General features: G+C 54.5%; 1 protein-coding gene across 1 annotated transcript; it reads right to left on the bottom strand.

The window, feature by feature from the left end:
- Positions 1–910: 910 nt before the first annotated feature.
- On the bottom strand, positions 911–8582 carry CUNH9orf50 (chromosome unknown C9orf50 homolog). Its single transcript, XM_064375796.1, is given in 10 exon segments — positions 911–985; positions 1765–1909; positions 2091–2253; positions 3798–3848; positions 3851–3972; positions 7506–7568; positions 7570–7620; positions 7718–7808; positions 8076–8531; positions 8534–8582. Coding segments are annotated over 10 exon segments (1266 nt in total).
- Between the last annotated feature and the right edge of the window lie 6111 nt (positions 8583–14693).

Genomic DNA, 14693 nt, shown 5'->3' with positions numbered 1-14693 from the left:
TGAGGCCCCAGCCCGCACACCAGGTGTTTTGCCCTCCAGGGACCAGAGGCTGTGAACCTGGCCGGGGAAACGCATAAGACTAATACAGGGTACTTTCCCCCGCGCTGGAGTCTGGACGCCCTCACTCCACAGTGAAGGTTGGATGGAGGCTTGGACGGGGAGGACGGGGCGGGGCGTGGTTCTCCACCCCTAGGCTCAGTTTCCAGCAGGTGCCTACTTCAGGTGTGGGCTGATTTAGGTCGACAGAGGCTTGGTCCCAAGTTTTTGGGGTTTCTTGTTGTTGTTTGTTTTTTGAGACAAGGTCTCATTCTGTCGCCCAGGCTGGAGCGTAGCGGTGTGATCACAGCTCATTGCAGCCTCAACCTCCTGGGGTCAGGAGATCTGCCCGCCTCAGCCTCCCAAGTACCTGGGGCTACAGGCATGCACCACCATGCCCAGCTTATTTTTGTTTTTTGATTTTTTTGTAGAGACAGGGTCTATGTTGCTCAGGCTGGTCTTGAACTCCTGGGCTCAAGCCATCCTCCCACCTCAGCCTTCCAAAGAGCTGGGATTACAGGTGTGAACCATCACACCCAGCATGTTCCCAGGTCTGAGGTCTGTGGCAGGGTCTCCCACCTTCCAGAAAAGGGGTTCACTTGGTACAAGTCCTGGACCCCAGGGATGCCCTGTCCCCACCCCTCAGCCTCATCCTGGCTGTGTCTCCAACCCCTTCCTTCCAGGAACCCCCAGAGACCAGTAATCGGGTATGAAGAAAGGTTTGCGGTGTGAGACCTACTGGTAGGTCCCAGCCACCTGGGATGCGCCTTTATTCGTGGGGCAAGGAAGGGCGATCCTCATGGCCTGGCCCTGTGTGCCCTGGGCTTGGGCTACCGGGTGTTCACCTCTGAGCTCAATGCAGTGTTGGGGAGGGTCAGAGGAGATGGTACTCCTCGGGGCGGCCTTGCTTCAGGACCGACTGCAGCACCAGGCTGGGAAGGAAGGACTCCTAGAGTGAGACAGAGGACCAGCTGGCTGCCACCAGGACCTCAGGGCAGGGGACTGGGCCCCCAGGGCCCAGCGGGATTCTATGCTGCAGCCCTGTTGGGCAGGTTCTGCTGTCAGCCCCATTTACAAGGTGAGGAAGCAAATGCAAGGCCAGGCACGGTGGCTCATGCCTGTCACCCAGCACTATGGGAGGCTGAGGCGGGCGGACCACCTGAGGTCAGGAGTTCAAGACCAGCCTGGCCAACATGGTGAAACACTGTCTCTACGAAAAATACAAAAATTAGCTGGGCATGGTGGCGGGCGCCTGTAGTCCCAGCTACTTGGGAGGCTGAGGCAGGAGAATCGCTTGAACCCAGGAGACAGAGGTTGCAGAGAGCAGAGATTGTGCCACTGCGCTCCAGCCTGGGCGACAGAGCAACACTGTATCACAAAAAAAAAAAAAAAAAAGGAAGGAAGGAAAGTTGGAAAGATGGAAGGAAGGAGAAAGAGAGAGAGAGCAAGAGGGAAGAAAGAAGGAAGGAATGGAAGGAAGGAGAAAGGAAGGAAGCCAGAGCCTTCGATTATGGAGCTGTGATCTGCACCCAGGCACCTGACTTAGAGGCACCCCTTGACTGCTTCACTTTGAGGGAGATGCAGGAACACAGGCCCCCTGCTGACTTGGCTCACAGAGAGGGTCCACTCCCAGCCCTGGCCACCCCACCAAACAGGGCTGCACCCAGGGCCAGCTGCCAGCCAGGGGCTCACCAGCTTCTGGCTCCAGGGACAAGGCTGTTTGCCCACCTGCTCCAGGAGGCCATGGGCGTCCAAGAAGGCTTGGAGGCCCCTTCGCAGCCTCTGAGCAGCATCTTTCTTCCATGAAGAGAAGGGCAGGCTGCTGTTCACGGAGGTGTCCTCAGAAAGGTCGCCCCGTGTCTTCTGGGAGGGCCTGGAGGAGACAGGACCCCATAAGCTTCATGGATCCTGAGTCCCTGACCCAGCCATGGCTGGCAGGGCCCTTGAGGGCCCACACTGGTAACCCTCCTGCTGCTGGGTGGGGAGGTATGTAGGCAAGGGGCAGGGAACCCTGGCAATGTCCACAAGACCCGTCCCCTTCCCTGGAGCCTCACAGGCCAGCACAGTGCTAGCATGAGGAGCTGGCCAGGGTCTCCTCCTTGGCCTCAGGATACAGGGCTTTGGGCAAACTCTCCAGCCATTTTCCAATGTTCCCAAACTCCCGCTCCGACGCCACTGGCCGGGTGGCCTTCTGGTTCATAGTGACGCTCTGTGTGACTGCAGGAGAGAGGACAGGGTGAGATCTCTGCCGGGGAGGAGGGCACTGGTGCCCCCACCCTCCTCTCCTCCCTCTGGCAGGCAAGGCCGGTCAGAGCCCTGTCTCCATGGCAACCCCTGGCTCCCCAGCGCCTTCTGGCTGCCTCCGGAGAAAGCTTAGGTTTTAAAACTACCTGCGTGACTGTTTCTGTTAAACCCGAGCTGTGCCTCCTGCGCACCCAACTCGTGCTGCGGCCGGAAGCTCAGCCCCTTTCCCGCAGTGGGGAGACCGCTTACCCCATCACAAAAATCCCAGAAACCATGCCCAGAGTGCTGAGGGGTTCAGGGAGGGCTGCCTCAGGGCTGGGGGCTTTTCCTGCCCAACATCAGCCATGCGGGGTGGTCCAGGGACCCTGAATTCCCCAGTGGCTGCCCCAGGATGGAAAGGGCTGGGAAGCAGCAGGCTGGCCCCTACGTCTCCTGGGTACCCTGCTGCCCTGGGCACCACCGTAGCTCCTTATGGCAAGTGGCCGACATGGAATCATCTCCCGTAGGCCCCAACTGCCATTCACAGGAAATTGTTTCTTCTAGGCTTGTACTGGCCTTGGATTCCCAAGAGGGGCCGGGGGGCACTCTGGCTTCTATATATGGCTCTGTGTCACCCACACAAGCCCCTTCTGCTTCCGGGGCCTTAGTTTCCCCCACCAAACACACAGAAGTTGGGCAAAAATCACAGCTTCTAACTCCAGCTTCCTGTGATGCCAAGGGGGCTGGGTCAGATCCCTCCCACATCAGCGAAGGTCCTAGGTTTGTAGGGCATTGCCCACAGCTGGACCTTGAGGCAGGCGTTTCCTGAAACTGCACATAGTAGGTGCTCAATCAACAGCTAGAGGACGTTGACTGTTGGAGGCCTTGGGGGCTGCTGGACCCTGAGAAGAGGCTGGGCACATGGAAAGAGGTGGAGCTTGGTCAAGGTTATGCCAGAGCGAGAACATGGCCTTCTCTCCTGCTTCTCGAAACCCACTTCAGAAAACTCGCTGTGAGCGGCAAAACGGACAGCATTACACCCAGGGCCTGGTGGTTCTTAGCTTCTTTGCTGGACCAGGTAGTGCCCGCTGTCTCCAGCAGAGAGAACGTTTCTTCTTCCTGGCTTTTCTGGGCACCTCCTCAGGCAGGCTGCTGAGGCCTGCCTTCATGGATGTGGGAGGAAGATGCTTCTCATGGCATCTGGGCCTCCTCCAGCCCCTGTAGGCTGTGGGGGCTGGGGAGGGGAGCAAGGGTGGGCTCGGTGGCTCTGGCTACGGGTTTCAAGGGGTGCAGATGCAGCGCATGGGGACCCCTTGGCAGCAAGCAGTCCAAGGCGCCACCCACCTTGCAACACCTCCTCTGGTCCTCGAAGGTCACCCTGACACCCTCCAGGGAGGCCAGTTCAGGCTCTTCCTTCAGGGTCACTGACCAGGGACCAGGCCTTTGCAAGCTGGTCCCTCACTCCAGGGACCCAGAGCTACCGCCTCTCTGCCCTCCTGGCTGGAACTTTCTGGAGTCTCCCCATCCTGTCTGCTTACCTGAGCATCGGCGCTCCCAGTATCGGAGCAGGGTGTCCTGCAGGGTCTCGGAAATTGCACCCGGAAAGGGCAGCGAGGCCTGTGGGGCCCTGAGCCTTTCCTGGAGGGCCTGCTGGGAGAGGAGCGAGGGGCCTGTGCTCGCTGGGGCCTGCTGGGAGAGGAGTGAGGGGGGGACCTGCTGGGAGAGGAGAGAGGGGCCCGTGCTCGCTGGGGCCTGCTGGGAGAGAAGCGAGGGGCCTGTGCTCGCTGGGGCCTGCTGGGAGAGGAGAGAGGGGCCTGTGCTCAGAGCCCCCGCCGCACCCCAACACACATCCACCAGCCCTGGACTCGCTGTGAGATCCTAGACAAGTGGCCTCCTCTGGCCTCTAACACTGGATAACGCCAGTCACAGCAGCCCACCTTGACCGAGCACTTCCACCTGCCAGGCAGGCTCAGGCAGGCACATACACCATCCCACCAAATGCACACGGCCCTACGACACGCTGTGATCATTCTCATTTTATAGTTGAGGAAACAGAGGCACAGAGATGATTTTAAGGTCATGCAGCTGCTAGGCATGGAGCCAAGACTGGCATCCTGGTTCCAGAGCTGTCCTCCTTGCACATAAAGCAGTTTAGCAGAGAGAATAAGAATGCCAGCCCAGGAATCACGCAGTCCTGGGTTTCAGTCCTGACCTATTTGAGCCTCAGTTTTCTTATCTGTAAAATGGGAATTGTCGTGCCCACTGTACAGGGTTGTGAAGAAAGGAAATGGGTCGTCAAAGCATCCAGCCCAGGGTCTGTAAGACCCAGAGTAAACATCACTAACTGGGAGCTGCTCCTTTTTTTTTTTTTTTTTTTTTGACAGAGTCTCACTCTGTTGCCCAGGCTAGAGTATAGTGGCACGATCTCGGCTCACTGCAATCTCCGCCTCCCGGGTTCAAGGGATTCTCCTTCCTCAGCTTACAGAGTAGCTGGGATTACAGGTGCCCGCCACCACACTTGGCTAATTTTTGTATTTTTAGTAGACATGGGGTTTCACCACGTTGGCCAGGCTGGTCTGGTCTCAAACTCCTGACCTCAGGTAATCCACCCGCCTTGGCCTCCCAAAGTGCTGGGATTATAAGTGTGAGCCACCGCGCCCGGTTGAACTGTACTTTCGGTAACTGTCTATCTCAATCATGGCTCATCCCAGCCATATGACCTTCGGCAGACTATCCCCAAGTTTCCATTTTGATTTTTTTCCCTTTAAATTATAGGCAAAATAATGCCATTCTCCTGAGTTTGGTGAGTATCAGATAACTTACATGAAGCATCTAGGACATGGCCCAGCACAGGGCTTGGCCTTAATCAAGGGCATCTGTTACATGTATATTTCATAGATAACATTGTTCCATTTATTGTTATTAATTTCAGCCTCAAGGGCAAGGCTGCGGGAGGGTCCGCTTGACCCACCTATAGCTGTCCTGTTTAGGAAGGTCATGGCTGACCATTAGTATGCACATATTTGTATGTCTTCATCCATCCATCAGACCACATCTGTATGTCTGTGCAGATGCAGAGGGAATGCTTTTCATCAGTCCCCAAAGAACCAAGCAGTCGGGAGGTGTCGGGACAGTGCCTGGCTACATGCTTTGGGACCCAGTCATCCAGCAGTTGTCTGCTCAGGAACCCCCGCTGTCTGTTGGCTGCAGGGCCAGGCAAAGGCATAACCCAGCTCTGCCCGCCTGTCTGAAGTCTCAGCATCTCCACTGAGGGCCACTGGAGCCTGTTCTAAGGCACCTCAGTGTCCCCTGCAGGGCCTACCAGGGAATCTCACACACACTAAGGTGCTCAAGTATTTGCTCTGGAATATGAAAGCCTGTAACTCTGTCTCTGCTTTTGCTCACATTTGAGAGAATGAATTCCATACATTTATTCATTACATCTTGTGAGAAGCCATGTGTGTGTTTGGCCTGATTGGCTGAAAGTTCTTGGGTTGGTAAAAGTGTTGCACTTTTTTTTTTCTTTGAGACAGGATCTTGCTCTGTCACAGGATCTTGGCTCACTGCAGCCTTGACCTCCCAGGCTCTAGCAATCCTTTCACCTCAGCCTCCCAAGTAGCTTGGACCACAGGCATACATCACCACGCCAAGCTAACTTTTATAATTTTTGTAGAGACAGAGTTTCACCATGTCACCCAGGCTGGTCTCAAACTCCTGGGCTCAAGCGATCCTCCTGCCTCGGCCTCCCAAAGCGCGGGGATTACAGGCATGAGCCACCATGCTTGGCCATGTTTCATTTCTAGTTCCTACTATGATCCATCAGCGGTGTCTGCCTGGAGGACTGTGTGAGAAGGAAGGGTTCTGAGGCTCAGTGGGGAAATGCAATCCATTGGTTTTGTCTGCCGTGGGTATGAGATGAGGAGGAATGATATGTATGCGACGTATTTACTCTCCCTGGTCTTTAAACTCATGGGCAGTGCTGTCCACTCTTCACCCCTGCTTAAGCCTGGAGGAATTTTAACCTGAAGGAACTGTTTCTGTCTTCTTCTCCACCTCTGTTAAAACTATGGTGTCGCGCCGGGCTCGGTGGCTCACGCCTGTAATCCCAGCACTTTGGGAGGCCGAGGCGGGTGGATCACAAGGTCATGAGATCGAGACCATCCCAATCAACATGGTGAAACCCTGTCTCTACCAAAAATACAAAAAATTAGCTGGGCATGGTGGCGCGTGCCTGTAATCCCAGCTACTCAGGAGGCTGAGGCAGAAGAATTGCCTGAACCCAGGAGGCAGAGGTTGCGGCTCGCCATTGCACTCCAGCCTGGGTAACAAGAACGAAACTCCGTCTAAAAAAAAAAAAACTATGGTGTCTAGACCCAGGTAGGTTCTAATGCCTAAGCTCTTCTCTTACCTCCATCCCTTATTTTTCTCCCAATATTCAACACATGGTAAAACCTAATAAAAGAGTGAGAAATGGACAAATGATGGTGGGATGGATAAAAAGATGGAACACAGGTGAGTGGGCAGATGGGTGAATGGACTGATGGGTGAGTTAATGAAAGGGGCTGAATAGAACTGAACTATGGATGTATGAGTAGATAGACAGACGGGAGGCTGGATGATTATGTAGAGGGGTATGTAGGTTTGGGATGGCTGAATGACTAGATTAGAGATGGACAGTGTCCTGGGTTTACAAGTGGATGGAAGGATTTGTAGATGGTTGATCATTGGATCAATGGATGGATGGACAGAAGTGTGGGAGTTTTAGATGGATGGCTGGCTAGCTGGTTGGCCAGGTAGATTAATGGATCCACAGGAGACCTGATTCATGGGTGGGTGCGTGAGTGAATGGATGGATGGATGGAGCCATGGGTTCATGATAGATGAATGGGTGAATAGGATGGATGGATAGATGGAGAGATCCATGAATAGGTTGTAGAACGCCTGGTTCATGGACAAGATGGATAAAAGATGGATGGGTGAATGGGAAAATGAATCTATTAATGGATTCATGGATGCATTCTGTGTTGGTGGAAGACCTCATTCATGGATGGGTCGATTCATAGATGAACTGGCGAGTGAATCTTGAATCGGTTGGTAGAAGACCGGATTCATGGAAAGACGAATGTAAGGATGGATGAACGGATGGATAGGTGGATAAATGGATACATTCATGGGCGAAAAAGGAAAGAAAGGAGGAAAGAAATTCCCGTCCCCCACCACCCTACCCTTATCCCTCCCTCACTCACTGGCTGGCCTTTCTGACGGTGCTGAATTGGGGGCAATCAGCCTTCGGGGCCCCCAGAGCAGGTCTGTTGGAACAAAATCTTGGTAAGACTGCCCTGGAGGTGCGGTGACTGGCCCCTTAAAGACAAACAGGCCACATCTGGCATGAATGGGCACGGTGTCCTGCCCAGGAAACATCGATGCCACCCGGTCCCCACCAAGGAGACCCGCTTACCACAGGTCTGGGAGGAATGATCGGCTGGGACGCTGCGGAGCCCCCCGGCAGTGCTCTAACACACCCCTTTGATGTTGCGGTGCTGAGGATGCTGGAGCCAGATGCGGGAGGAAACAGGGTGAGCATCGGTTGGGGGACGTCCTTCCTAGGACGACGAGGAGCCGGAGCCACTGAGTGAGGCCTGCCTCGGGGCGATGGCAGACTCGCCCTCAAGGAGAGGTTGCGAGGGCTGTGAGATACCCGGCTAACACTAGCATCCTTCCAAGCCTGAGTGGTGGGGTGGTGGGTGCGGGGACGCAGGGCCCACCCCCGACCGGGAATGCCCCGGGCCCGCCCCCGGGGCCCTGCGGGGCCTCACTCAGTGGCTCCCGCTCCTCCTCGGCGCACTTCTCCCGGAGCTGGTGCAGGAACTCACGGAACCTGCTGCGGAGGAGCTCTCCTAGGAAGGCGCCCAGGAAGCTGGGGTCCTCCCTGGCCACGCCCCTCCAGGGGCGCTCGCGCTCGCCTGGCCCGGGCTGCCTGGGCACCGATGCCCGGGACGCGCCGTCCGAGAGCAGGGCCGGCAGCAGCAGGGACCGCAGCAGCCCCCGCTTCCCCGCCGCCCGCCGGGTCGCGGTGGGCAGGGCGGGCAGGCGCGGCGGGGGGCTCCCGACGCCCACCCCGGGCTCGGCGTCCCCTTCTGGCCACCACGCGGCGCCGCCCCGCGGGATCCTCGAGTCCCCGGAGCCCCGCGCGCCCTGAGCCGCTCGGAGCGGGGGCGGGGTCAGCTTGGGCAGCCGCGGGTGGCTCCGTCGGAAGTCACCGTCGCCAGGGGCCCCTTGGTCGCCACCTCCTGGGCCCCTGGGCGCGGGCGACGCCGAAACATGCTGGGCCCCGCGCTCAGCTCACCGCACCCTCCGCGCGCGTGGGTGGGGGGCGCCGGGTGAGGTGGGGAGGGCATAGTCCGGCCCCAGGCCATAGTGCCCCGGGCGGGGCAGCGCAGCGCGGTTCGGGGTGAACGCCACCGGCCCGGCGGACAGCGAGCGAATTCGGGCTAGAGCTCCCTGAGCCTCTGTCTCCTCACCTGAAAAATGGTGACGGCAAGGGTAGACAACTTTGGGGTTGCTGTGACGTTTAAATGAGCAAGTACATGCTAGTCTTAGAACAGCAAGCTCAGAACAGTGCCAGGCATGCTGGCCAAGCTTACACAGAGACTAGCTGCCATTCTTAGTATTTAAAAGTTATTATTGGCCGGGCGCGGTGGCTCACGCCTGTAATCCCAGCACGTTGGGAGGCCGAGGCGGGCAGATCACGAGGTCAGGAGTTTGAGACCAGTCTGGCCAACATAGTGAAACCCTGTCTCAACTAAAAATACAAAATGTTAGCTTCGTGCGGTCGTGGGTGCTTGTAATCCCAGCTACTTGGGAGGCTGAGGCAGGAGAATCCCTTGAACCCAGGAGGCGGAGCTTTCAGTGAGCCGAGATAACGCCATTGCACTCCAGCCCGGGCGACAGGGCTAGACTCTGTCTCAAAAAAAAAAAAAAAAAGGTTATTATTATTTAAGATTTAGTCCCAGCTCCACCACTTCCTAGCTTTGTAACTTTGGGCAAGAGCAAGCCAAATCACTTCTCCCTGCCTTCTCTGGGGGCTCTGGTCTGCAGAACGGGGCTAATAGCAGCACCTGCTTCTTTGCAGCAGTGAAATGGCATCGCCGCTGGTAGAAAGCACTTAGCTTGCATTGTGTGTGTTGAAATCGTGGAAGCTGTGACCGTCGTGAGTACTCTACTGGGAATTAGGAAACCTGGAACCAGATTGAGGGAAGAGAGACCTGACCAGTGCCTCCCAACCCTGGTGGTGCCTCTGAGACCCTGGGCGGGGAACCTGAAAGAACAGATGACTTACACCCAGCCCCCATGCTGATTCAGCAGGTCTCTGGTGGAGCCAAGACACTTTTGGTGGTTGTTAAAGAGATGAGGTCTTGCTAAGACGGGGTCCTGCTGTCGCCCGGGCTGGAGTACAGTGGCGCCATCATAGCTCACTGCAGCCTCAAAGTCTTGGGCTCCAGCGATCCTCTTGCCTCAGCCTCTTGAGTAGCTGGGACTACAGGCACACACCACCATGCCCAGCTAATTTTTGGGTTTTTTGTAGAAATGGGGTAGAAATTTTTTGTATTTATGTTGCCCAGGCTGGTCTTGAACTCCTGGGCTCAAGTGATCCTCCTGCCCTGGTCTCCCAAAGTGCTGGGATCACAGGTGTGAGCCCCCACTTCCAGCCAAGACACAGACTTTTAACAACTCCCGCTTTGGGAGGCAGAGCACCAGTCCTTCTCCCAGCTCTGACACAGGTTCTCTGAGCCTGCTTCCTCCCACCACACCCCACTCCCAGATCGTTGTCAGCTCTGAGCTGGCTCCTGGGCAGTGCCACACTCACCCTGGTGGGCTTCTGGACAGGGTCCGAGAAGGTCCTGTGAGTATAGAGCTTTCAACAGGCAGGCTAGTCCTTGGGAGAGTCCATCATCCCTGCCTGGTGCCTCTCCCAGCCCCTCCCTGCTGCATCTGGGCTGCTTCAGTGCCATTGTGATCCGCCGCCTGAGGAGCAGTGGGCACTGAGGCCTGGGAGCTGAGGGTGGGGCTATTGTGCCCTGGAGGCCCTGGCCGCAGCTACTCGGGGCACTGGGACTCTGAGTAGGGCAGCCAGGCCTACCCCTTCCAGATCTGGGAGGCTCAGGCTGGGTGGCTCTGGAAGTAGAACTTCCACCCCAAGACCAGGCAGTGAGAATACAATGGACCTAGAAATTAACAGACCCAGCCGGGCACGGTGGCTCACGCCTGTAATCCCAGCATTTTGGGAAGCCGAGGCGGGTGGATCACCTGAGGTCAGGCATTCCAGACCAACCTGGCCAACATGACAAAACCCTATCTCTACTAAAAATACAAAAATTAGCCGGGCGATAGTGGCGTGCGCCTGTCATTTCAGCTACTCGGGAGGCTGAGGCAGGGGAGTCGCTTGAATCCAGAAGGTGGAGGTTGCAGTGAGCCAAGATCATGCCATTGCACTCTAGCGTGGGTGACAGAGTGAGACTCCATTTCAGGAAAAAAGAAAGAAAAGAAACCAAGGTCTGAGTGCTAGGTGTGCTCCTTGCTATTGAGATGTCATTTCCTTCAGGCAGTCCCAGTTGACAGAACAAAGAAATTTCTGTATATACTATTATACACACGCATATCTATAGATTTTTTTTTTTTTTTTTTTTTTTGAGATGGAGTCTCGCTCTGTCACGAGGCTTTAGTGCAGTGGTGCTGTCTCGGCTCACTGCAACCTCTGTCTCCAGGGTTCAAACGATTCTCCTGCCTCAGCCTCCCAAGTAGCTGCGATTACAGGCGCCTGCCACCACGCCTGGTTAATTTTTTGTATTTTCAGTTGAGACGGGGTTTCATCGTGTTAGCCAGGATGGTCTTGATCTCCTGAACTCATGATCCACCCGCCTTGGCCTCGCAAAGTCCTACGATTACAGGTGTGAGCCACTGTGCCCGGCCCCATCTATAAATATTTCTATAGGTAACCATCTGTACTTATATTAACCTCCAATGCCATGCTGACATCTCCAACTCTATTTGATACACAGGTCATTTGAGACTCTGTCTTAAAGGAAAAAAGAAAAAAAGAAATTAACAGACCCACTTTCAAGTCCATGGTGTGCTGTTTTGCTGTGTGATGCTGGACAAGTGTCTTCCTTCTCAGGGCTCCCTGGGCCTTAGCTGTGACTCTTGGCTGGGAGAGGGCCGAAATGAAACTCATAGTATTGTGAAGCTGGGGTGGGAGACAAGGGTCATTTAGACAGTATTTCACTGGCGTGGCATGGTTTTATAATTTGCAAATGTAAAAACGACTTTGTAATTCAAATAACGGAGTGATTCACTAGAGGACACATCACCAAAGACGTGTTCTGTTTTCTGTCAATGCTTCTCACCAGGGACGGAGGGACACCCTTTCTTGCAGAGTTAGAATATTGAGTGGGGGAGGGAGATATTTTTGTTTGTATTTCATGGGTATGTGACTTTTTTTAATGGCTGAGAAACACCAAATTAACTAGATGGTTCTAAGGAGCCCTCCAGCCCTTGCACTCTGCAAACATTCATCAAGCAACTACTATGTGCTAGGCTTGGGAATTCAGAGATGCTGGAGGCTTTGAGGTCAGGGAGCTGGCCAGCCCTGGGAAGGCCTTGGAGCATGGGTGTGGGGAAGGGGCTTGCTCTTCTGTTGACAGGAAATGAGATAGGACTGGATTTTTAGGCATGCAGAGCTTGGATCAGAGCTGCCTGCTGACAGAGGATGCCAGACACTGCAGCAACTGAACTTGTCCAGGATCAATCCCCTTTGCTTACAGACATAGAAAATGAAGCTGAGAGAGGGGCTCAGACCAGGGGTAGCCGTTGTGATCCTAGAATAATCTAGAGCGGATGCCAAGTAATATGCACATTCACAGATTCTGGGGACTCAATGCAGCTGGGACTTTTTGGCATCCCCTTCCTCCCGTAGCTTTCACTACATTTAAAGCAAACGCACTTTAGGCACCTTCTGTGTGCATCGCCCAGAGGAAGGCATTGCAAATCTAACACCAGGATTTTATTGATTGGTTGATTGATTGATTGAGACGGAGTTTCACTCTCGTAGCCTAGGTTGGAGAGCAATGGCGAGATCTAGGTTTACTGCAACCTCCACCTCCCAGGTTCAGGTGATTCTCCTCCCTCAGCCTCCTAAGTAGCTGAGACTACAGGCCTGCACCACCATGCCTGGCTAATTTTGTATTTTTAGTAGAGACGCATTTTTGCCATGTTGGCCAGGCCGGTCTCAAACTTTTGACCTCAGGTGATCTGCTCACCTCAGCCTCCCAAAGTGCTACGATTACAGGCGTGAGCCACCGCACCCAGCCAACACCAGGATATTATTATTATTATTATTTGAGATGGAGTTTCGCTCTTGTTGCCCAGGCTGGAGTGCAGTGGTGCGATCTTGGCTCACTGCAACCTTCACCTCCCCGGTTCAAGCAATTCTTCTGCCTCAGCCTCCTAAGTAGCTGGATCTACAGGCGCCCGCTACCACGCCCAGCTAATTTTTGTATTTTTAGTAGAGATGGGGTTTCACCATATTGGCCAGGCTGGTCTGGAACTCCTGACCTCGTGATCTGCCCACCTCGGCCTCCCAAAGTGCTGGGATTACAGGCGTGAGCCACCGTACCCTGCCAACACCAGGATATCATTAATAGTTTAAGACAAATAAACTTAAGATGAATATTGTCCTTATAACTGCTCCATTTCCTGAGAACCCACTGCAGGTGCTGAGCTGAAGGCCTGACGAGCAATGCCCTACAAGTTTAACCCTCAGAGTATCAGAAGTGGAGTAATGATTACATTGCTCAATTTCTTCTTCTGGCAGGAGACTGACGCTCTGAGACGTTAACAGGGTCTACCCACCTGCAAGCTCCTGATTCCATCACTGCCCCCTCGGAGATAGCTCCAGGATTTCTGTGTATGGGAGGAGCCTAGGGAAGGGCCACCCTTTAGGAATGGAAAGTTCATGGGCTTGCTCTGCTTATTTCTGGTGGGAATGCCATGGCACTGCCAAGAGTATTTCTTTTTATTTTATTTTATTTATTTATTTATTTGAGACGGAGTTTTGCTCTTGTTACCCAGGCTGGAGTGCAATGGCGCGATCTCGGCTCACCGCAACCTCCGCCTCCTGGGTTCAGGCAATTCTCCTGCCTCAGCCTCCTGAATAGCTGGGATTACAGGCACGAGCCACCGTGCCCAGCTAATTTTTTTGTATTTTTAGTAGAGACGGCGTTTCACCGTGTTGACCAGGATGGTCTCGATCTCTTGACCTCGGGATCCACCCGCCTCGGCTTCCCAAAGTGCTGGGATTACAGGCGTGAGTCACCGTGCCCGACTATTTTATTTATTTTTGGGGGGTCGGTATTATTTTAAGATGCTAATGGAGATGGGTGGATTTGAGGACCAGTGGCTTTTTTTTTCTCCTTTTACTGAAAACACGCGCAACACTTGTTTTTAGAAGTCCAGCCGGCAGCCTCCAAATGAATTTCGTCCATGCTGGGGACGGGGAGAGGGCGATGCTGTGGCTCTCTTCAGTCCCGGAGGTCCTTCCAGATTCTCCAAAGTTAAGTCAGTCAAGTTTTGAGCTGTAACCTGTGTTGGGCGCAGTAGCTCACGCCTGTAATCCCAGCACTCTGGGAGGCCAAGGTGGAAGCCTCGCTTAAGGCCAGGAGTTCAAGATCAACCTGGGCAACAGGATGAGACCCCCGTCGCCAATTTTTTTCCTTCTTTTTTGAAGAAGTCAGGTTAGGCTGGGCACGGTGGCTCACGCTTGTAGTCCCAGCACTTTGGAAGGCAGAGGCGGATGGATCACTTGAAGTTAGGGGTTCAAGACCAGCTTGGCCAACATGGTGAAAACCCGTCTCTACCTCTACTAAAAATACAAAAATTACCTGTGTGTGGTAGCGCATGCCTGTAATCCCAGCTACTTGGGAGGCTGAGGCAAGAGAATCGTTGGAACCTGCGAGGTGGAAGTTGCGGTGAGCCAAGATCACGCCACTGCACTCCAGCCTAAAAAAAAAAAAAAGTGAAACTATTTTTAAAAAGAAGTTGGCTGGGCGCGGTGGCTCACGCCTGTAATCCCAGCACTTTGGGAGGCTGAGGTGGGCGGATCACAAAGTCAGCCAACATGGTGAAACCCCGTCTCCACTAAAAAAATGCAAAACTTAGCCGGGCGCGGTGGCCAGTGCCTGTGGTCCCAGCTACTTGGGAAGCTGAGGCAGGAGAATTGCTTGAACCCGCGAGGCGGAAGTTGCAGTGACCTGAGATCGCGCCACTGCACTCCAGCCTGGGTGACAGAGCAAGACTCCGTCTCAAAAAAAAAAAAACGGAGTCCACGGGGCGTGGCGAACTGAACGGGGGGCGGGGCCCGTCGTGGTCCCGCCCTGGGA

This window comes from Aotus nancymaae, unplaced genomic scaffold (assembly GCF_030222135.1).
Source record: "Aotus nancymaae isolate 86718 unplaced genomic scaffold, 86718_ANA_hifiasm-v0.15.2.pri h1tg000003l, whole genome shotgun sequence".
NCBI classification, from domain to species: Eukaryota; Metazoa; Chordata; class Mammalia; order Primates; family Aotidae; genus Aotus; species Aotus nancymaae.
This window is presented reverse-complemented; position numbering and strand designations above follow the sequence as displayed.